This window comes from Callorhinchus milii, unplaced genomic scaffold, assembly GCF_018977255.1.
Source record: "Callorhinchus milii isolate IMCB2004 unplaced genomic scaffold, IMCB_Cmil_1.0 Scaffold3, whole genome shotgun sequence".
Classification (NCBI taxonomy): domain Eukaryota; kingdom Metazoa; phylum Chordata; class Chondrichthyes; order Chimaeriformes; family Callorhinchidae; genus Callorhinchus; species Callorhinchus milii.
The window spans coordinates 86,801,824-86,826,634 of record NW_024704744.1 but is presented as its reverse complement, the minus strand read 5'-3'; the positions used below and the strand labels follow the sequence as shown (position 1 = coordinate 86,826,634).

Here is a 24,811-nt window from a genome sequence, read left to right as displayed (position 1 = left end):
ACACGGCAGCCAATTGCACACAGCAGTGTCACACAAACAGTCCTGGATTGGTTGACCAANTTTTTTTTGAAGGAATTATTACCCCCGGAAAAGCGATTCTCCAAACGACTAACAGCCAGGTTCCAACTTACTGCTAGGTAAACAGAGACGTGTGGAGTAAGGAAACTTGCCCAACGTTTCGCCCTTCCGGGAATCAAACCCAGTCTCTCGCTTGCGAAGCAAGTGCTCTAATCACTGAGCTACAGGACTCCACATATATTGAAGAATTGCACATAATTCAGTTGAAATCCCTCCAGAGTCACTTTAGCAGCTAAAGCAATTCCTAAGGAAACGTTTTACACCTCTTGTTGACATCATGTGCTCAGACATGTCTGCTTTATTGCCCACCTCGCGTTGCTATATGTGCACATAGATTGTATGCAACAGCAGTAAGTCAAAGGACTCAAAGTCCCCTCTGCAATTTGTTAATTTCAGTCCAGTGTTTTTATTACAATATTATATTTTCACTTGAACTGTGTATGTTAGCTTGCAATCCATGAGGATGGCGGGAAAACCACTGATTGCTGATGTAAAAGCTGCTGTTTCAGAGCTCCCAGATCCGATGCTTTGTGTGGGGTGCAACATAAATGCAGTTTGTAAAATGTGAAGATTTCAGGTGCTTCTCATCTTTTTCACCTTTCCTCGTCCCTCTGCTGCCCTGATTAGCCTGTGAGAATGGTCAGTCATTTCACAGACTTCTGTAAGGATAATTCTTGTGTATGAGGATCAATAATAAATCGCAAACTCTCACCTAGCAGTTGCCAGCAACATGAAGCATTACAGGATTGTCTGAAGGCATGTGCCCTAGAATAAACTGATGTTTCCTATAGTGAAATGGAGTAAGGAATTTTGTCGCATGTTGTGGATCTGCCTAATACAACTGGACTCTTACAACTCAACTCTGTGTAGGATAATTAGGAAATCCCTTCACTCCTTGGCACCTCCCTACCTTTCCAACCTCCTCACTCCCCAATCCACTACCCGGTGCCGGTCTTCTGCTTGTCCCTCATGCCCTCTGTACTGCCATTGGCGGCCGTGCCTTCAGCCACTATGCCCTGAAGCTATGGAACTCCTTCCCTCAATCCCTTCACCTTGCCCCTATTTGCCCATTTTCAAGTTATGCCCGAAGACCTTCCTCTTCGACTGTGTCCATCGTCACCTTCCCCCTCCCACTGGTTTGGCATCAGGCACCACCGTTGTTAAGTGCTCCAGCAACACATGACATTGCAGTCGTTTTACAAACAAGAGTAGTTGTGATACAGCCACGATGTGCCAAATGACCTCTTTCCATGCTAAGAAGCCTCTATGATTCTATTCTGATTAATGACATCTCAGTTTCTTGCTTCAGCCAGTATGACTCGGCACCTTCAGGAGGAGAGGAGGAGTCTGAGAACTCTGATGTGTTCCCGTTAAAAATGTCCTTTCTCTTCAGTAGTTCTTGCTGATAGTAAATCCTTTGCCCAGTTGCATTTTGTGACTGACTCAATGAATGAATGAATGAATGAACAAAGAGAGTGAGGTCAGGAACCGTTTTTTTAAAAAAACACAAGTGTTGCAACATTGCTGATCCCACTTTGAATCGGCAATGACTGTACAGCATTTCGCTTTTGCCTACAAAATACAGTCGCTATACTTTACAGTAAATCCTGTGAAGCGCTATTGGCCATCCTCCCAACAAATGCAAGGATTATCATAGGATTATTACTTCAGATGAAAGGGAAGTGTAGTGAAGAAACTGGCTTGTTCATAACAACTAGAACATAAAATTTGCTAGGCAAAAGAAGACCAAGGTCTATCTAGTTCACCTTCCACTTTCCTGGCAGTGGGTTGACATGTCGTGTCCCAAACTATATACTGTATTCTGAGATATTATTTTCTAGCAGAAATCTATCTAATTTGTTCCTGAAACAAATGGCACTTTCTGCTTCCATGGTCTCCTTAGGGAGCCTGTTCCATAAGTTTACTATGCGCTCACTGAAGTATTATTTCTGCAGTTTTGTTCAGATTTTACCCCCCTTTCAATCACAGGCCATGTTCTCTGGTTCTACTGTTCAGTACAAAATAAAAACAGCTTATCATAGTCTACATTATCTATTCCCTTCAGAATCTTAAAAAACGCAATCATATCACTGCTCAACCTTCTTCTCCAGTGTGAATTGCATTTGTATTTGATTTAGTGTCTATAATCTCAAAACGCCTTCAAGAGCTTTAGAATATTTACTGTTAAGTGTAATGGTTAGACAAACACTTAACCCAATTTATGCATGGCAATGGCCCACAAAACAACCAATTTATCTGGCCAGGATATTAAGGGCAACGTTTCTCTTTTCACATGGGTTCTTTAGCATCCACCTGAACAAACAAAAAACCTTTGTTTTAATGGCTCATCCAAAAGACCAGGCCTCTGACAATGTAGTGGCGCCTCAGAACTGCGCTGGAGAATCAATCTTAACCACTCAACGTTCCTTGTGTTGGGCTTGAACCCACAACTTACTGATCCAGAAGTGACAGTGGCAGGAAGACACAATTTTGAAAAACATATTTTTGATATTTGCAAAGCAGAATTAAATTGTTCTGTTTGGTTAATTTATTGTTTGTTGCCCGATTTGTTAGGTGTCAGCCTGCTGTCAGCTTGGTGTCAGTTAGTAGCACTTTTGACTCTGAGTCAGCAGTTTGTGGGTTCAAGCCTCCAAGTTGGGATGTTGAACTCAGCCGAGACTAGAACTCCAGTGCATACAGGGTGAGCCCTATATTGTTGGCAGTGCCGTCCTGTGGATGAGATGTTAAACTGAAGTCCTGATTACCTGTTCAGGTGGACGTTGAAAATCCCATGGCACGATTTGAAAAGAGAAGAATTTTTTTCCCAGGATCTTGGGCCAACAATCCTCTAGATTAAAAAAAATTTGCTTGATGCCTTTTTGTGGGACATTGCTATGAATAACCAGCTGCTGTGTTTGCCTTTAAAATATATGGAGTTATTGCTCCTTAAGGTAAATCCTGTGGAGCACCTTGAGAATCCTCTTGATGGGAAATGATCAATATCAAATGCAAAGATTATTACTATATTATTGATCATAACTGTATAACAGTGCTTACGCATATATGTATAAAAGCGCACTCAGGTCTGTCAGACACCAATCACTAAAAATAGTCATTGTATAGTTGCACCTTTATAATACCCTACATACAAAACAACTTGCATTTATATAATGCCCCTCATTCAGGGTAGTGTACCAGAGCACTTAAGTAGTCAGTGACTTGCCGATAAGTTCCTGTAAAATGTTTTGAGTCGTTTCAACATAATAGATGCTATCCAAGAATTATTATAATACGATTTCCGATTATAAAGACTTGATGAGCTGATTGCTAATTTTGGTAATGCGAGACACGTTGTATCAAATGTGAGGTTTTGTTTTATAAATTAAGAGGATTGGCAGAGTGAGACGGCCTGGTAAGGCTGGTGAATAGACCCTGTTGAGATACTGGGATCAACTAGCGGTGAAATGGAAGATGAGTGGGAGCAGCGGGAGAGAGGGAGGAAATGAAAGCAAGATTGCAGTGAAAGAGACAGGAATAAAGTAGAGTGAACATCAAAAGGGACAATAAGTGGGTGTTAACATGGATGCTGTCAGCTTTAATGTGCTGGTCGTTGGCATGAAATTCTTAGTAATTTGTGAACCTAAGCAGCAGTAATCATTGAGTTTCTGTCTGTAGGGTAGGATTTCCAAAACTCGTGGAGCTCTTTTCCTCCCTATCCACCCTCCCACCCCACTCCACCCCTTCCCCACCTCACCACCCCAATGGAGTTGTAAACACAGGGGTACCCAGGGGCTCGTATCCATATATGGTTGAAAATACAGCCGTTAAAAAAAAAGATTCAAATTCCTTAAGGACTGAATGGAAATTATCTGGTGAGTCAGCATTGGGTTCTCTCTCTGTAGTGATTTTCTGAAGCTGGTTTAACCGCACATTTCTCCTCTTGCTTGTGGAATCCTGATTTTTTTAAAAAAATTATTAATAATGATAGTAATCTTTGCATTTGATATAGCACCTCATCACATTGTCAAAACGTCTCCAATGCTTCACAAGAGCAAGTAAACTCGGACAATTTAAGCTTGTAAAGCATGGTTTGCTAACCATAAATTAGTCTGAACATTGTTGAATTACACAGGGGCCTCGGTGTCTCACATCTTTGTAACTTATGTTTTCAGAGTAAAATTTTTAATTCTAAATATGATTGTATGGTTGCATTTGATATTGTTGCATCAGAGCCTTTTGCAATGTAAATGCAAGTTGTCAAAGTTAAATGTGGAGAAAAATGGAGGTGTTAACAAGTCACTGGTGGTAAAGTACAGAATAGGCTTTGCATGTCCTTGTAAGATCCTTCAGTGTGGTTCAAGATACTGCAATATAAGTGGGCCATTCAAGTCCTAGGAATGGTGTAGATGAGAGTAATCCCAGAGTTATAAGGATGAGCTAAGAGGAATGATTACATTAGCAGGCATTCCTAAGCTTGGAAAAGAAGTTTTAGAGGTGAGCTTTGTAGAGCATTATAACCTAATTACAGAGAGTAAGAGGGAGAGAGTAAAATTGAAACGTGAGGTTCAGAAATACTGAGCCAGGAGGATTAGAGGGCACAGGCGGAGGATTATAAAGGGCAAGTTTAGGAGAGACACCGAGAAGTACAGTATATTGTAATCAATAGCTGGTATAGGTTACCAGGAAGATGAATAGAGAGCCAGATTCTGACCCATGAGACCAGTCTTTAACCAAATTCCTCTCGGGGAACGATCATTATCCTTCCTGGTCTTGGGCCCCAAAGCTTCAGGACTTTCCAATATTTGGTCTGTGCCAAGTGGAGTTGTAAAGATTTGTATTATGTGCTAGACATGGCCTTCTGAGATGCTACCCTGTATGAAGTGTGCCAGATAAATACAAGTTGTTGTTGTAGAGCACTGGGTGGGGGCTGATGGAAACACGTCGCTGCAATAAAACAGGGCGGTAATACCCTTTTAGGTACCCGTTTACCGACCCTTTCTGAACCTACGTTGGCTGTCATTTATTACATTATTTTAGGTTATCTTCCACTTACTTTCTGAGGATGGACCCCATAGTTCTTCCAATTACTGTAGCCAAGCTAATGGTTCTATAGTTGCCAGGTTTAGGTTTGTCACTTTTCTTGAATCGGAGCACATCTGCTCGCTTCCACTCCATTGGAACCTCCCCAATCCTGATTGACTCCCTCATAATGTCTGTCAGTGCTGTACAAATCTTGTCTAGTATGAGTTGTCCGCTTAGCAGCAGGTTTCTCTGTAAGCTGGCCTGGGGCCAGTGTGTTCTGTTCCGCTGTACTAGAGATGTACTGTGAAATTATGTTAATTTTGCAACAGGAAGCAGAAGGTGGAACGAGCTTCTTCTCTGAGACATTGATGATCAGAGTTCTGCTGAGGCCTGTTCTGGATCCCCTTTCTTAATGGAGAAAGCATTTCTTGCCATATAATATTTGCTGATGATACCAAGCTACAGTATGTGCATAGGTAAATGAAAGGATGAAAATTAATTGACAAAGAAGATGTGGAACAATTCAGCTTGTGGCCTAAAGAGGGGCAGAAGAATGTGAATATGGCTGCATGCAAGTTTAGGCACTTTGGAACGTGCTGTTCTATTTCAAACACAGGGAATTTTCCTTGTAAATGGAATACAAGTTGCTGTTGTTGGAGGAGGAGGAGGAACGGAAAATGGGGAGCAAAATTAAAGGCGAGGTGATGGAGAAAAACGATTTGGGTGGGATCGTTGAGCTTGGTTCAGCTATAGAGTTATCAGGGAATTTGAAGACAGGAAGAGCAAGGGATAAAAAGGGCAAGAATAAGTCTCTAACTCGTCATATTTAAGTAACGCAATGATTTGATATTTTGTAAATTCTAGAAAGACCTTTTTTTAAATTGAAAATAGCCCCTCACCAGTTTTCTCCTCTTCCCTCCTCCCCTGAAGCTGCTTTTTTCCCCCCTGTTTTTACTGGTGTAAAATTCCATGGGTGCTGGGTGCCCTCCAGGACTTCACCCAACTGCCGATTGTTCTCACACGAACCTTAACAGTAGGTATTAGCAGTCTGTTTGACCTCTCTGGGCATTAACCCAAGCTTGATGTCATTCAAAGTTCACACATGGGTTCATTTCTTCAGAAGTGGTCTGTATAGCAGTCATGAGCAGGAACTCTTGCTGATTTCACTTCCCATTCAACCCAAAACACTGAGGTCAATGTTAGAGCCCACACAGGTGCTCTGACCTGACTGAGATCAGCCAACTCAGCACAGACTGGAAATCCAAACCTGCAACGAATTGGCAAGTTTAGGGCTTGCAGCATCATAGAAAATGCCACACTAATTTACATCTATATAGTACCTTTCACGTCGGGAGGACCTCTCAAATCGCCCACATCTGAACTTTGTATGACGACAAGATCAGGCTAATGCCCACAACCGTATTCACAAGGTACTGAAGGATCCTGACCATTCTTTGCTGACTTTTTTCCTCTGTTATTGCTATTTATAATTCCATTGTTATTTTTGGGGTATCTTGACAAGGATTCTTCTCTTTCCTGGTTATTTTTTCCTTCAAACTCCTACCAGGAAATGTATGGAAATGATGTATGTTGCGTGGGTGTGTGTGTGTGTGGACTGTGCATGTGGACATTCTGAATATTTCCCCCTCATGTACCATGGGAGTGCCACCGCTTTGTGACGCTGGAGATTTTAAACACAGCCAAGGAAGATTCTTCCTCTTATTCACCGGCTGCAATTACAGCGAGAGTTCTGAGAGAAAATAGCAGTTGTTAGCAATGTGTGTCATAATGCATTTGTCATTTGCTGTACCGCTTATTTCATGCTCTGTCAATGAAACAATGGCAACCTATTATCTTAACCACTGGTGTAAAAAGCAGTAAACAGTCTTTTTAGTCTGAATTTGATATTTTTAAAACTGTTTAGGTAAACCCAATTGCAATTTATGTATAGAGCTTAACAGTAGATATAGATGCATTCTCCTAATAATTCTTGCATTTGAAGTGTAAAATGTATTTTACAAACCAATGCGGAAATTTCCAGAATAACCTGGAATCCTTGTCAGCATTTAATTAAGGGCACCTTCAATTCAATCTGAGCACACGCATTTGCATCTAGTTAATTTATTTTACATGTAGGCTGTTGACCAAAACCACAGATTGAATCCCAAAGACAAATTGAGCTTGTGTGTTACGTGATGTAACATGGGGAAGGGGATGTTGTGCGGTTCTGCTTCCCATTTGGTTACTTCGAGAGAAGTGACTCAGTCTGGAGCAGCACAAGAATGTGTATGGAAGAAAGTCGTGTGCACGGTCGCAGTGTTGGGTGAAATGCAGTCACTGAGCCAATTGCGGTTGAGGTATGTAGGCTGAGATCAGAGAATCTCAGGAGGTGGAGAAGGGGAGGGAAATGGTGGAGTGAGACAGTGGTTTGGAGGGAATGTAGGAAGCAAATTTAAGTAGCACGAGAAAGGAAAGTAAGGAATTTGCTCACATTTATAGTATATCCTTTACTGTATGTCCTGTGAAGTGTTTTGAGAAGTCTTGACAATGTGATAAGGCCCTATATCAAATGCAAGGATTGTTATTTTTTATATTAAATAATAATAATCCTTGCATTTGATATAGCGCTTTTCACGTATTCTAGACGTCTCAAAGTGCTTCACAGAATAGATTGTAAAGTGAATTGACTATATATTTGTGGCAAAATGGAGCTAAAGATGAGAGAAAGAAGGATTGCGGATGGAGAGCTGGACTCCACTTGTTTCTAAGTTAAAGTTTGCAAACTTTGGAAAACACAAAAGCTAGTCTTGCATTAGTAAACGTTATTGTTCACAATGTCGTTAATTAGTTAGCAGTTTTAGATTTCTAGCAATAATAATCTTTGAATTTGATATAGTACCTTATCACGTCTTCAAGGCGTCTCAAAGTGCTTCACAGAATATACGGTAATGTAAATTGGCTTTGCATTTTGTGGGCAAAACACAGCAGCCAATTGCGCACAGTAGTATCCCACAAACAATTGTGGATTGAAGTGACCAATTTATTATTTTTTTTGAAGGAATTATTACCCCCGGAAAAGCAATCCGCCAATCGACTACCAACTTGATTCCTACTTACTGCTAGGTAAACAAAGGAGTGTGGAATAAGGAAACTTGCCCAACATTTCGCTCTGCTGGGAATCAAACCCAGATCTCTCGCACTTGAGGCGAGTGCCCTAATCACTGACTTCAGGACTCCGTTCCCTAGTATTTTATAATTTAGTATTAAATATATTCCTTTACAAGTATCATTTATCCCTGAATGTGTCTGATATGTAGCTAAATGCTCTGCCAATGCCGCTCCAGCAGCCATCTGGTGTTGAAGTATGATTTGTCACTCTTGTTAGTTCAGCATTTTGGCTCAGCAACATGTCAAGCCAAATATCCTGATTTCTACTTGCTCTCAGAGGGATAGAGAGAGAAAGACAGACAGAGAGAGAGAGAGAGAATAGAAGAGCATGTATATGTGTAAATGTAAGGTATATATTCACACCTTGCTTCAATTCTGCATGGTTGCTTATTGCCTTCACCTCCTCTGCTGCATTCACGGTCTTCACCATGTTGGCCCAGTTGGGATTGGTTTCAGTAAGAAATGCATACATCGCAAAAGATCGAGTCAACACTTACCAATGCACAAAGGTGGCAAAATGGACATTGTGCAATGATATTCTTCTCTGCCACTGGGAAACACTCTCTAGATTGGTCTGTTTGCAGTTACTTTATAGCTGCTGCATGACAAATTGTAAGGAATCACAAATATTGCACTTTAATATTTGTTACTTGAGAAGCTGATAGCAGAGTTCAACATAAACATTCAGTGCGATTGAGTTTGGAGCCTCCAAATGTGTGGAATTTCCATCTTTGAGGTACAGTAATAATAATTAATAATCATAATAATAACTACAAGTGTAGTTAAAGGTTTCCCAGAATGTACAGACATTTCTTGCAATTCCTGACATTTGTCTGAATCTCTAGATTATGCTACTGCCCAGCAGTTTCATCCAACTGTACCTACAGGGTATCCATTACTCTAAATATAATACCAACACTAGCCATGTTGCTTTATTTAGCCCTCTGAAAGTTGCGTAAGCACTGCAACCCAAAATAATACAGGCTGGGAATTTTCCATTTTCTTCAGTGTGGACAGTGAACGAGACACATAACATGGGCGTAAGCCTTGTTCTTACTATATAAAAAAAAACGCCTGTACTTTTCCCAGTAAACAGGGCTTCCCAGTTGAAATTGGTGAGCCACATCCCATAGTGACTGGCCAGTCAATTCACATTTGGACTAATATTAGACCTGTCTTCACTCTGTCAGTCAGTGTATGGCAGGGCTGTTTGATCCTGTCCCCAGTCATATGGAGTGGAGGAGACAGAAGAGGCAGGCAGTCTTTTGTCAAAACATCACCATTAGTTTTGATTAATTTTTTTAATATATATATTTATATCAAAGAGACTATTTACCTGTATAAATCTGAGGTTTTCTAGTCCCTTTTGTATTTTGCTCTGTTTTGGCTATTTCAAGATATATGTGTATTGCATGATATTTGTATAATGTTTAAACATTGTTTTAATAATGGAAGTTGTGTGTATGTCCGGTCTGTTAACACAATAGTCCACATAATCCTTAATGTAGTTAGGACATTGCATGATTGGTGTAATCATGCATGAGAGTATTTAGATTTAGGTTAATGATCTCATCCATTATCTTAAATCACAGAACACATTTTATTTTCTATGCAAAATATGTAGGGTTCGTGTGGTTTTTTGATGTTCTGAGGCAGATTTGATTGTTCTTGGTCATGTTGCTACCACTTGTTTCAACCACAAAAGGCAATGGTATGTGGGGAAAGGGCTCCTTTCTCTGCTCCTCGAAAATTGTCACCATTTTTTCTGAGGAAGTTCCAGGGACATCTGACTGTCAATATCCATTGAGAGGGATTTGAATGCTGGTCTCCATTGATAGAAGTTCCCCACTTTCAAGATCTGTTTAAAAGCCACAAATTTTTCAGAGAATATAGCAATAATCATCTTTGCACCTAATATAGCGTCTGTATATTGAAATGGAATAACAACAACAAAATTACATTTGTAAAGCGTCTTTCACGTCGGGAGGACGCCCAAGGCGCTGTGATTTGTAGGGGAATACAGTAGTCTGTCTGATGCACAGTAATGTCCCATAAACTGCCATGAAGTGGAAACTTTAGTAAATTCAGGAAACCAACCTGGAGGATTGTTGGCCAAACACCGGGAGAAACTCCCTTCTCTTCTCAGATAGTGACAAAGGATCTTTAATGTTTACTTGAACTGTCAGGTGGAGGTTGGTTTAACATCTCATCCGAAGGATGGCACCACTGCATTTCATCAGCAAAATATACAATCATTTCACTTTACAGTATATTCTGTGAAGCGTTTCGAGATGTCTCAAGGACGTGATAAGGTGCTATATCAAATGCAAGGATTATTATTGTTATTGCTTCCACAGCGTATTGCTGGAGTATCAGCCTAGGCTATAAAATGTCACAGCAAAGAAACAGGCCAGTCTGTGCTAATTTCTTTTCTCCAATTGAGCCATCTAATCACAGCCTGCTCCTGCTCTTTAATAGACCCCTTTTACAATATTATCTTCTGGCAGTAATTATACGATCTAGCAGTTTGTCGACTCGGTCCTTCCTCGTGAAATAATTGCTGCCAGAGGTGAATGCATTTCTGTATGCAAACTCATATGCTGCCACTTGGCTGCGTTGGACTTGATCAAACCTACATGCATAAATGATTCAGCTGCCAATAATCTTGGTTTTATTCCTGCTGACCAAGCAAATCTATTTATTGCTTTTCACTGCTTTTAATGCAATTGAATTGAGTATCAAAATTTGGCAAGATCCAGGTGCTGTTGGTTTTTGGTCCTTTTCTTTCACAAAAAGAAAATAGTCAGCTGACTTTTGTTAAACACTCTTTTAAACATATGATCAAAATAGTAGACTGATATCAAGACTATATGCCTTTTGCTTTCCTCCACGCAAAAGCCCAGGACAATAATATTAACAGAAGTAGAAGTCTGAACAGAAGTCTGTGAATTTGGTGGACAGTAAAGGTAAAAGTGGGGGAGGTTTGTGCTATCCTAATCTAATCCTTTGTTCCAGTGTCATCAATATTAGGATTCTGCATCCTAATAATTTGTAAGCCTTTTGTACCAGACATTTTTTTTCCATCTTTTGTTTCTGCTTAACATAAAACAAAAAATGCCTGGACTTGAGGCTGTGATCTCAGAGCTGAGATATCGGAGGCGGCTGTGTTTGTATGGGGTTCATGGCATGATATTCTATTTAACCAGGCATGGGAAATCAATGCTGGGAAATTGAATAAATTTGCAATTGGAGTGTCCACCATTGGTCTCAATCAACTTCAGATTAGGAGTATCTCATGAACCAACACTCCCTTGACACTGACTCCTACAATATGGCTCCAAAATCCCCTAACTCTGCTCCCAGTAAAAGGCCTCAGCAACTCTTTAACTCCCTCCTTTTCAACAGTTGTTAATTTTCTAATTTTCATACCGCATCTGTTTGGAGTCTCTGGGTGAGTCCTATTTATGAACCAATGCAAATTAGAGTCCTGTAGCTCAGTGGTTAGAGCACTCGCTTTGCAAGTGAGAGACCTGAGTTCAATTCCAGGCAGGGCGAAACCTTGGGCAAGTTTCCTTACTCCACACGCCTAATAATAATCCCTACCAAAACCAATAATAAATTGGTTATTTTGAATCCATGACTGTTTGTGGGACATTGCTGTGCGCAATTGGCTGCCGCGTTCGCCCACAAATATACAGTCAATTCACTTTACAGTATATTCTGTGAAGCGCTTTGGGACGTCCTCCCGACGTGAAAAGCGCTATATCAAATGCAAGTATTATTATTAATACAAATTAAGAGCTCAGATTGAGAAAGTTGAGACTTCTTCCATGTCCATGTATTGCAACCTTCTAAGACAGGAGACTTTCTGTCTTTGCTTGTTGCAAGGCGTCTACGTTGGAAGGAGTCAGAGCTTTCTCAATCTGAGGAATTGGGACTTTATGCCAGTGATTGAGTTTGTAGAGTTAATAATGATAATATCTTGCATTTGATATTGCGCCTTATGTCTTCGAGACATCTTGAAGTGCTTCACAGAATATACTGTAAAGCAAATTGACTGTATATTTTGTGGGCGAAACGTGGAAGCCAATTTGTCCCCACAAACATTGGTGGATTGAGTGACCAAGTCATTATTATTTGGTTAGAGTTAAAATCAGGTGAGAGTTTGTCGGGCATTTGCCAAACTTGAAACAAGGTCTGAAATCTCTCTTGGTCTACCCTTGAGGCCATGGTATGGAATTTTAGAAAATTGTTAAAATCAGCCTTAATTTGGAAACCTGTTTTTTGTCCGAAAACATGCTTCCACACTGGGACTATAAGACTTTTCCCAAAGTGTACACTAACTTACATCTTAATACAAATGGTTTTAAGACTTAATTCTGGCCTATTTAGTATTTTTGAGATGTATTAGTGACTCGATAAGGCGCTATATAAAATGCAAGTATTATTACAAAATACAGTCACTACACTCTACTGGAAATCCTGTGAAGTGCTTTGAGAGGTTGCAACAATGTCATACAGTATAAAATTAAATGCAAGGACTACTTGTAGTGAAATATTTTTGTCCATGTTTCCAAATAAACACACACTAATTAGCTTTAGTAATTTTCATTCCTGGTTTTGTGATACACAAAGTTAGTTTAGATGATTTTGAGATGGGAAACAATAAGTTTGTAATAAAATTGTGGACTAAGTTAAATGTTATTACAAATGGGTTTAAGAATTAAGACTGGCCTACTTAGTATCACTCATTATATTTGTAATATAATGAAAATTATTTTGTGGAATCCAAATTGATGCCGTCACAGGTTGGGCTTGGTTAAGTAGTAGTAGCATATTCTCACTACAGAGTTTGTAATAAATATATAAAAGTGTGCTGGAGCAGTGGTATATTATAATGGCATTGTTTTCAATAAAAGCATTTTCTGCATTTTGTTCACTTTAGTGCACTGAGTTCTCCTAGCAAGTAGATGATTCATACAATGAAGTGGCTGAGACCATTCAACATACTTGCCCACAGTGCGCACTTCTTTACTCAATAGAGAAGCCAAATGGATGAACAGTTATAGTGCTGAATGGTGAATTCAGAGTTCCTGCTTATTCTGAAATAACCATGTAAAATATTGGGATTGGGATTATTACCGCAAAAATTACACTGTCAGGTTATGTCAAGGATAGGAATAATTAAAGTATTTAGGGACCTTTCCCATGCAAATAACATATAAAATTTTCCCGCTGCTTTCACAAAATGAATATCTTGGGGGAATTTTTTCGACATACATTTGAAAACAGACCTGACAATCTTCCTGTTTGGTTTTTGAACTCTAACCTCTTGATGTGTGTCATTCTTAAAAATAAATACGGCTCCAGAGATGTGCTTTGAATGGCTTTGCAATCTGTGTCACTTTTGTGGATCACGAACATCAGCCCTTGCCTTTCCTCGAAGTTTAACAGCTCTGTGACAGATATCAGGAATGGCTTAACAAAGGCTGTATTGCAGATGCCCAACCTGCGATGGCATCAATTTAGATTCCATTAAATCATTTTCAGGATATGAAATTTATCAAGTTTTGTGTCTGCCAACACGTATTTTTTTAAAATGACCTGCCAAGTGAATTAATGTCAATTCTGATGCATGATGTTTATTCTGAATAATATATTCACTCCACGTTATGGTTTTACAATTCGTGTCTTTGAATTTGTGCTGCTCACAATGTTTCCCAAGTCAGTATTTCTGCTTTTTGAAAAAATGCTATGTGGCAGTCGTAGAATGTATACACTTTTATATATTGTTGGCCCAGTTGGTAGCACTCTTGCCTCTGAGTTAGACAGTTGGGGGTTAGACCCCACATTAAGACCTTGTTCTTATAGCTTGTCAGAGGTGCCGCGCTTTCAATGAGACGTTAAACTGAGGTCGGGTCTGGCTGTTCAGGTGGACGTTAAAGATCCCACGGCACTATTTGAAAAAGAGAAGGAAGTTTCTCCTGGTGTCCTGGCCAACAATTCCCCAAATAAAATTTGTCATTCAATTGATGGCCATCTGTGGGACATTGCTGTGCACAAATTGATTACAGTTTTCTCCCACAAATAGACAGTCACTGAACTTCACAGTAAATCTGTGAAACACTTTGAGACCGGTGTCAGAGGTGCTATATCAAATGCAAAGTTTAATATTATTTATTACTGAACGGATTTCCTACTCCCCAATCCTGACTCAGCCTGGGATTTCCAGTAAGAATGTTAGCAGGCTATTTGTTTTTATTCTGCAAATCCCAGGTCAGATTAGATTTGCAGCATCCTTTTCAGTATCCCAGCAAAAGGGATTTCAGTCCTCTCGTTCATTTCAGTTAATGGCCTGTTTTGACCCACAGATCAGCAATTTAGTCATTTCAGGCATGGAAATCCTAGGTAGCTTGTAAAATAGTAATAGAATATTACAAAGTATAATTATCTTTGTACAATGAAGCCTAAATATTACACCAGTGACCGAAATGATTCAGTGTCAACAGTTTGTTCCAGGTTACAAATAATTCCCTGCTATCTCTTATTATGACCTAGTGGGTAATGATATCGCCCAATGTAGTATTAAATTATTCACACCCACAAAGTCTGCATTGAACTGGGACACTATTTGTGGTACTGTAATGGTATCTGCGCACCCCAAGATTAAGGATGAAAAAAAATCAATGCATATCAATGCTTTGGGAAGCATTTTGAGGTGTCCTCCCAAACTGAAAGACACTGCATAAATTGTAAATCAGTGCCTTTGGTCAGCTGAGTATTTTATTGAGTTGACATCCATTCCCCCATCTCCACCAACATTCATTGTCGAGACTTGCATGTGAAGATTGGTCACTTAGGAGAGGAACTGGAACTTCCACACATGTCCTTGAAGAGAACAATTAATAAATCTGAAAGATTGTTGCCCAGAACAGCAGAAGAAATTCCTTTCTCTTTTTGACAAATGTCATGGGATTTTTAACATCCACCTGAAAGGCAGACAGGGCCTCAGTTTTAACTTCTCAACGAAATGATTGCATGTCATTGCCCTCTTCGCCCCAACCCCATGACTTTTCTCCCTTTCAAGGCTCTCCACGGCCTTGCTCCCTCCCTACCTGTCTGACCTGCCAACCCCCTATCAACCTGTCCACTCCCTCCATTCGGCAGACTCCGGCCTGCACCATGTATCCCACCCTACCTGCCCTACCATTGACCGCCAGGCTTTCAGACTCTCTGTCCCACCTTTTGGAATTCCATCCCACAGTCTCTTGACCTTGCTCTCTCCCTTGCCTCCTTAAAGGCACGACTCAAGACCTTCTTTTTCGACTGTGCCTTCAGTTGCCTCTCTGCCCTTCCCCATCCCAACCCTGCACCCCCATGATCGGGTCCTGATCCCTGATCAGCGCCTTGGGACATCCTCCCGACATGAAACGCGCTTTACAAATGTAATTTTGTTGCTGTTCTTATCCAGAGGCAAAAACTTACCACATGTGCCAGACTGATGCCGAGGAGAAAGAATGGTGAAAATTCTCTATTTTAAGAAGAGTCCCGTCTTTAATAATACATGGAAGATACAATACAGGTTTTTTATTGTCCAAATTACTGTTAGGACAGACAGAGCTTGTTCATGAATAGCATCAGTGTTACTTTGGTGATGAATGCATTTGAAATGACAATCTTGGTTATTATGTAATGCGTAGTTAGTTAATCATGCTGTTGACAACAAAATGTGCTAATTGTGACTCATGTCAAATAAAGGTTTAGGCTTTACAAAACCTTTGAGGTTTTAACACCAGCTGTTTGGAACACTCCCGTTTCTAGAGATGTTTTCCCTTGGATTTCTCTGATCATTTGTAGCTCTTTCTCCCTGAGAACATTTTCAAATATTTTGTGTGAATATTTGTGTCGCTCACAAATAAATAGCCATGCACTTTATTTAAAAAAAGTAATTACTGCAAAGCACTTTGAGACTTTTCGACATGATAAGGCACTACCTCTGCAACCTCCTCAAACCCCATCAAGCAAACCATTCCCTCCGCTCTGCGAGTACTGTTCTGTTCACATCCCCTGCCCCACCATTGGCGGTTAGGCATTCAGCATATCTGCCCCAATCTTCTGGAACTCCATCTTTCAACTTGTCTCTTCCCTCACTTCCTTCAGTTTCTACTTCAAGGCCTTTCTCTTTGACCATGCTTTCAGCCATCTTGCCCTTCATCCCCACCCCAGTTTGGGTGCAAACCTTAGGCTGTTCAGTGCTTTGGGACATCCTCCTGATGTAAAAGGCGCTGTATGAATTTGTAGTGTATTAAAATCAAAGTATTATTACAGTGGGTTTATAGTGAGTCGTGCTCCGCCACTGTCAAGCGCTCTGGGATGCTACCCTGCTTGAGGGGCACTATATAAGTGCAAGTCGTTGTTGTTAATAACTTGGGATTGTACATGACTGGAAAAGACATTTAGGGTCCATGTGGACAGGTTCTAAGAATGCCCCAAAAAACACACTATCTCAGTACCAGCCTTACAGGCAAAGATTCTCAATGGTAATTGTAGAATACATGATAATGTGAAGGATCTGTAAACCCACATCATTTTTAATTTTAGAGAGGTTAAATTATTTAACTGCCTTGAAGGTCAACCATATTTGAAACACAGTAAATATTATATTTTGAAGACTTAGGATTTTAAATGACACATTTCAATGCAAAAGACAGTAGAGGTATCTCTGTATTGGTTATCCAACAAGGATCAGTGATTTACCAACATTAAAACGCTACTGAATATTTTGGGATAGTGAGTGGATTATATAAATCAATTCAATCTGTGCTGCAATTTTCAGTGAACTGGCAGATCTTTTACAGACTGTCATTCTTGTTTCAGTAAATAAGAGGGGTTTTGCAGAGTTGTTGCCACGCACACACACACTCTATAATATGTTTTATTATAGGGTGGGTGTCTTTTCAATACACATTGAGGGATTGAGCGATTGGGCTTTTTTTTTGGTCAGCCAAGTGTCTTAACTCATTCGGAATCCCATCACCGTGCTTAAGAGTAATCAAACCAGACAGTTCCACATATGTATGGGATTTGCACATTAAACTTTCCCTGTGTCTGAGATGGAATGCATTTCACAAATTAGCTGCCACATTTGCCTACAAAATATACAGTCACTACGCTTTATATTAAATTCTGTCAAGTATTTTGAGACATCCTCCTGATGCTATACCAAATGAAAGGAGAAAAGCTGTGGTGCGGAGCAGAGACTTGTGATCCCATCAGAATGATGGAATACCTAATGCTGGAAGTGGATTTGAATTTCCTTTTTGTACTGCTGCATTAAGAGCACACTTTTATCATTGATTTATTGTAGAACTTCATTTTTTTAAAAATTGTATTTGGTAAATTTGCCTTTTGTGGGCAAGAAAATATCTTAATGCATTTTTTGATTTTTTTTAAAAGAAAGAGCACTTGGGACACAACTAGTAAAAAGCATTGCATTGTAAAACCCTGTTGAATTGAAAACGCTAAAAGATACATCTGCCTTTATAAGCGCCGTGGGCACCTGAATCATTTCTTTTGCGATTGTGCAATCAGAAGTCCATTTATTGAGCTGCATTTATTTTTAAACTTCAAATACACTGCAGGATTTGCTGCCCTGGCATTGCGAGTCGGGGTGGGTTGTGGACTGCACGTTCTTACCTGTCTGCAGCCTGACCCACGTCCCGGGTATTATGTATGGGAGTGACGGCTGAAAAAAGTTCACCATTGTTTCAATCACTCAAGACTGACCTGGAGCGAGACAGGAACATTTAGGTTAGGAGGGTTCGAGACTTTTAAAAACTCTGAAAGGAGCATGCAACATTAAACTCAGACTGAATAAACCAAACGATTTAGAAAGCGGTACTGTATGTAAGTTCTTAGTACTGAGGCAGGAAAATTTGGGTTAATTTCTGTACATCCTCCTGACGTGAAAGGCGTTATACAAATGTAATTTTCTATTATATTTTGTAATGTACATGCAAAATCCTTTTTTTGAATTAAGACACTTTTGAAGCAACCACGGGAAACATTAAGAGCGATTGCACAATGTAGAGAGCTAGTGTGGGGTGTAGTTTGTTGTTGTGGGAGGTCATAAAACATATTTTAGTCATACTTTGTCTATGGGTTAATAACTAATTTTTTTTGTTGAATAGTCACACAACTAGAGTTGAGCATTGTTGGCCTGGACTATGATAGGGCAGGGTTCCTATCATCTCAGGCTGCCTGGAACTCAGCCTAAAATTGTTGGACTGTAAATTCTAACTTTAGGATTTTGTTTCAAGGGATTAGCATTCAGGTCCAGTCGAGCACAGCTCTCCCCCTCATTCCCCCCCACCCTCAGCTACTGGATATCCAACAGACATTTGTGCTGATTGCTTTGTAAAATGGAGTCTATTTTTGGCAGCCTTTCAATGCTGAATGCCACATTATTTCCAACCTGACCTGTGTGATTTATTTTCATTAAGTGAATGCGTATATTTTCAAGGTCTTGTGTGGCTGATGTAAAAGTTTACTGCCGCTTATTAACTTTGCATTGGAAAGGAAGGCGAGAGTAAGATTCCTTGCCCCCTCTTTGCCCATCTTCAGACCTTACTCTTTGACCATGTTTACGGTCACCTGTTTGTGGGACATTGCTGTGTGCAAATTGGCTGCTAAGTTCAGCTACAAACTCAGTCACTATAATACTTGACGTTTAAGGCAAGGTGACATTAGGCACTGAATCGAATAATTATTTTATTTGTTGCTACTGGAGAGAGACTGGGGTGTGGAGCCCTCGCTCTCTCTTTCTACTGATGCCTATGTTTTGTGCGAATCTAGATACAAATCTGCTTCCTTCTAAATATTGCTGATTATTGACATAACTGTTTGTGGGACAAATGGCTGCCATGTTTTGCCCACAAAATACTGTCAATTCACTTTACAGTATATACTGTGAAGCGCTCTGAGACGTCTCAATAACGTGATATATCAAATGCAAGGATTGTTTACAATCACCTCCCCACTCTCCTCCACTGCTAAAAGTGCTCTGAGACCACTACCTGCATGAAGGCTGCTATATAAATGCAAGTTGTTGTTCAGTGGCCTGAAATTTCACCTAATCTTAGTCTTAGTCTGTGAGACCATTTTGCCTCAAAATTTGCACAAAATCGAGGAAAATTCTTGAATTCAGCTTTCATTTAGAAGCCGGTTGGTTTTACAAGCTACATGAAGTGGCTTCCAAATTAAAACCGAATAGAGGGAAGAATTTTCTAAATTTACATTAAACGTAAGACAAAATGGCCTTGCAGGCTAAAACATTGTCCATGACGTTATTGGGCTGATTCATCCACAACAACATTTAGGGAGCACTTTTCATGTTGGAAGGATAACCCAAGGTGCCCGTAAAACACACAGTCACTCTTCCCTACAATATATAAAGTGCTTTGGGATGCTACCCTGCATGAGGGGTGCTATATAAATGCAAGTTGTTGTTATATCCTTTGAAGCGCTTGAGGACATCCTCCTGACGTGAAAGGTGCTATACCAAAATGTTATTATTATTAATAATAGTAATAATAAGGTTGATCCGGCATCCAACCTCCATCCAGCAATTTCTATTTATTTGAATTTGTTTAGTGCAGTTTGCATTTTTCAATAATGTTTGGTTGTCTTTTTGAAGCTTGAAAAATCTGAATTTGAAACTTTCCCAGGGCGAGACTGTGAAGGTCTGAATGACCGTCTTGTTCTGATGTTCGTATTGTTTTTCCATTACTGTTTGAACACAATTGAGGTAGCGCAAGTGAACAGTGAGTGAGTCAACCAACTAAAAATCCTGCACCTTTCGGACACCGAGACATGCATCCAGCTGATTAGGATGTGTGAGCAGTTTTTTCCCTGAGTTCAAGGTCATAATGTTTGAGGAAAGTCTAGTTAGGGGCTGTAAATGTAAAATAACTTCTGTAACTTTATTGATTGCAGCAGTAGCTGTGCTAAATCAAAGCCACGACCTCTCCCTTACTGCAGTCTGTGGTTGAGAAGGTGACTGCAGTCAATCCAGTATGAAAATGACCATTACCACTTCATGCTTTCAGACGCATTTATTGATGAATGCTTCCACTATGCTCATGAATTATTCCCATGATCTATATGGTACTGTGAGAGAGAGATCTTTTCAGTAGGAAGGAGAGCTAAATGTTAACTAATTTGGAGTCAGGGGGCAGCAATGAGGAGATATAAGTTAATATTAGCTCAAAGTTTAAATTTCTGTGTGAAGTTATTAAATATTAGGGTGCTGTGAAAGAACTGGTGCAATAGAGGATTTAAGAAGGGCACTTGGGATATTTCTTTAAAATAAGAATTAAATTACTTGTGTGTGTGTGGATTATAATGTCTTAGTGCACCGTCTGTAGTTGTGCCACAGTCTTATTGTACACTCTGTGGTCGTGCAACAATCTGCATTGTTAATGATGGTTTCTTTCCTGTTAGTCATTCAAAGAGTCCGAGCAAGCTGACATTGTCATTCCTACTTTAACCTAGAGTCAGTCCAAAAGCCCTTTTCTATTAATTGGCATATCAGTGAATACGATGGTCTGTCTATGCACTGCTTTCTTCCCCAGTAAGCAAGTTATTGTGTGTTTTTAAATGGATAAATGCACTGTGATTGTTTCCTGCCAATTACTGTAATACAGTTTGAAAAACAGACCTGCTCACTGCTCACGCACTCTTTCCTCTCGCAAAGCTGCTTGCCAGATAAAACACACCGCTACTCTCGTCTCTTTTTCCAATTATAAATTTCAGAGGTTGTCCTTGCAGGAATTGCAATAGATCTGTGTAAAAACTGATGCCTCCCAAGTAACCCATACACCTGTTGCTACTCTTGGGAGTCTGGTAGATAGTGTTAGCAATTTTGATAAATTATTTTAATAAGTAATAATTTGAAAATCTTATCGCCACCTGTTTGGATCAACTCCAATTTATGTATACACCTCAGTACCACAACTTACATTTGATATAAATGGCTTATCACATCAGAACCTCTCAAAGTGCTTCACACAATGAGTTCCTTTGCAGCATAGTGACTTTTTGTTATGCAAGGAAACACAGCAGCCAGCCTGTGCCAGTAACGTCCGGAATGAGACAAATGACCAATCCATCTGTTGTAGGAAATTTGGATGAAGGAAATATAATGACTAGTGTACTAGGAGAACTCCCTGTTATTTAAAATACAATAGAACTCCTATTGTAACATGCTTCATTATAAAATAGTTCTCTTATCGGGACGAGGCCCTGACATTTAATAACCCAAATATCCAAAATGCAGACTGAAAACAGGTCGGCTTTCTTCAAAATGCCGCCCATCATTTCGTGCATCAGAAGTGATGCCTCTGGAATTCTTTCTTACTGAAAGACCTAAACTGCAAACATGAGGTCAGCCTGGCTTAGTTTGTCACACTCTTCTCTAAGTTAGAAGTCCACCTCAAGACTTACCACTTTGACCTTTCGTGCTGTTGGTCATCTTTCTTCTCCTCACTCTCTTTTGGTTTCTCCTCCTCCCCGGTCCATTCAGGTGCCCAACCAGCATTGTGGGGTACTTTGAGACCTCCTCCTGCGCACTATATAAAACTGAATTGCAAGGATGTGTATACACTTCAGTAATATTACTGGCATTTAGCCTATTGTATCAAGCCTTATTTCGGTACCTTGAGCTCATAGGTAGGCAGGCATTCTAGTGAATGCGTAATATCAAATGGAAGGATTATTATTATGACTACATGCACCATCTAGACTAGGGCAGTACTAGGCCATAAATGTGTTTTGGTATATTGTCTGGTTTATTTTGGTCATAAGCTACTTTTAGAGAGTTGAGTATTTCCAGTAATGTCTAAGGACTGATGTGCAGACAGCAATAGTATTATAAAATCAGAGCCTGCATGGCAAACCATACTGTGTATTTGTTCCAGGTTAGATTGCTGTCTTTATGTGGTTTAATTTAATGTACTGTATTTTGCGTCGAGTCCCTGTAAAAATGCATTTCTAGATGTTGGTATTTTAAATATGTTTGTTGTATCTTAAGTAGCAAACCATTCTTCATCCAACTGAGATGAGTGGTTTGGGAATTGCAGCTTGGAAGTGAACCACTTATCACTATTGGGTGGAATTCCACAATTGTTAAGTTTAAGAATATTCCAGGACAGATGAAACATTTTGCCCACAAAATATACAGTCAGTTCACTTTACAGTATATTCTGTGAAGCGCTTTGAGACGTCTCCAAGACCTGATGAGACGCTATATCAAATGCAAGGATTATTTTTTTTTTAGTCAGGCCCTGTAAATCCATCACATGGGTCAGTACAGGTAAACTGATCAGTCCACAACAAATTGTGGTTATGCTGTATGAAACACCTTTAAATGGACCCACTTTTACTAAGATTAACAGTGATTCTTTCTGTATTGTTAAATACAAAAAATCCTTCTCAAAAATGTATGTTTAGTGAAATATTTGGGAATGTTTAAAGCACGTAAAAGTGCCTCAAATTTATTTGAGTGTTTTGCTACAAAGTTTTACTCAATATCTTTTTGTTCAAATGAAATTCAACTTTATATTATTTTAGACTATAAAAAAACAAGAGGACAACCTATAAAATTAATCGGACTACAAAAATAAGATGATAAAAGTTGCAGTGTACGTACATGCAATGAAAATAATTGATCTTATATTAAACCCTTTTAAATTGAACACTAAGTTGTAAATACTTTTGATTTTACTCACAGATATCATGGTGGTGCAGTTATCATGGAGGAAAAAAGTATTGAGCAGCTACTGTATTAGCAGAAGTCTGGCATTGAATAAACGAGGCTTCTTTTTAATGTTCAGCTGAATGTTGAGTCTCAATTAATTCTAGACCTTCACGAGTGGGATGAAAATAAAGACAGTGTGGAAATTGAAACTAAGGTCAGGGTGAGAGTACAGTAGAAATATTACAAGTGATGGGCTGAGAGAAAGGAATCCTTGAGAATTGCTGAATCAATGAATGGGGTTGAGGGAAAAGGAAAGTCTCAAGTCCGATGTCAGCCTCACTGTGATCTTGTTCTTGACCAGTTTGTGTTTTGCTACTTCATCGCTGAATAAAATTACAAACCGTACAGTTTAAGCAATGGATCTTCAAATCTTCACCAACATAACGAGTAGAATGTAGACTCTTCTGTGTTTTGAGAAGTAACAAAGTTACATACAGTGTAATGGGGCTCAATACCTATCAGGCAAGTGGTGAAAAAGATCTTCTAGTTACGCGATCGCATAAGTAACCAGAGACTCTGGAGACTGAGTATAATCCTGGGGACACCAAGCTCTTGTTTGGAAGGTTAAGAATAGGAAGAGTGCCTTTTTTGTTCGTGCCTTCATCAACTCATTTAATGTGCGTGAACATTAGGCATTGAATCTGTGATAATTGCACATTGGACTTCCTCCCTCTCAACCCTTGCCTTTTCTGTGGCACAATGATATATGCTGTGTAGTCACATTTTTCACAGTATCATTGAAAAGCGTGTCTTCTCTCAGTTTGAGGTAGATGTGTTCTGTATAAGACAAACCATGGCTTTTGTGGCGAAATTTTGTAATGATAATCTTGCATTTGGTAAAATTTGATAGTTCAACAAACAGCCATGATGTGATTGACCAATTTTATATCTGGAAGATTGTTGGCCAAGACAGCGGGAGAAAACTCCCTTCTCTTATTTCCTTCAACCTGAATGGTCAGATGAAACATCAATTTATCTCATCTGAAGCAAGATACCTCCAGCAACACCGCATTGGAGTGTCAGCCTGGACTGTGAATTCAACGTCCCAATGTGGGGGTTTAACCCATAACCGTCTAACAACTGAGCCAGGATAATGCGCAGTTATGTTCCAGTGCTCTGAATAGCATATTAAAATAGGTTAATTGCAGAAAGGAATTGTGCTCTAAGGGTCAAATTAAACTTTTATAGATGCCCAAATATATTGGATATCAAGTAAGGTGATTGAATTGATGCAACATATAAAGTCCTTTGGAAAATGTTGTTCTTTCACTTGCAGCAATGTTGGGAGCTCAGCCTCATATTTGAGTGATGCAGATGGAGTTGTGCATTTAGCCTACTCTAAATCTGACCAGCAGATGCTTCTTGCTAAGCCATTTCTACTTCCCAATCCAAGGACTTCAGACTGAAATATTGCATAAAGTAAATTATTTGATCTAAATTATAGTACCTTAATCAACACATCTATGGAAATTCTCTCATTTATATTAAAACTCAACATGTCTTTCGGAAGGATTTATTCTGCTATATCTTTAATTTGAGCGTACTTGAAGCTTTAATAACCTACTATGATAACAATGATTCTTAATTGCTATCTTGTCTTGCTATTAACTACTTTATTTCAATTGGCAAATCATTCATGCAATGTCAATGAATTAATACAGAACCCAAATTTGTGTAATTTTTGGATCTAAAGGAATCTGAATATGCAGAAATTCACAAAGAGGAGAG

At 39.5% G+C, this 24,811-nt stretch overlaps 1 protein-coding gene across 4 annotated transcripts in view; it reads left to right on the top strand.

Moving 5' to 3' along the window:
- Positions 1-24,811, top strand: part of mark1 (MAP/microtubule affinity-regulating kinase 1) — a 91,366-nt gene that overhangs the window by 7,650 nt on the left and 58,905 nt on the right. Inside the window, exon 4 of one of the 4 annotated variants that reach the window (XM_042333065.1) lies at positions 13,214-13,331. The exons of 2 other annotated variants lie outside the window; for them this stretch is intronic. In XM_042333065.1, coding sequence (XP_042188999.1) covers positions 13,214-13,231 — 18 coding nt within the window. In that variant the 3' untranslated portion in view covers positions 13,232-13,331. Of the gene's footprint in view, positions 1-5,490; positions 5,656-13,213; positions 13,332-24,811 lie in introns of those variants that run through there. One more of the 4 variants, XM_042333064.1, reaches the window with a different exon arrangement.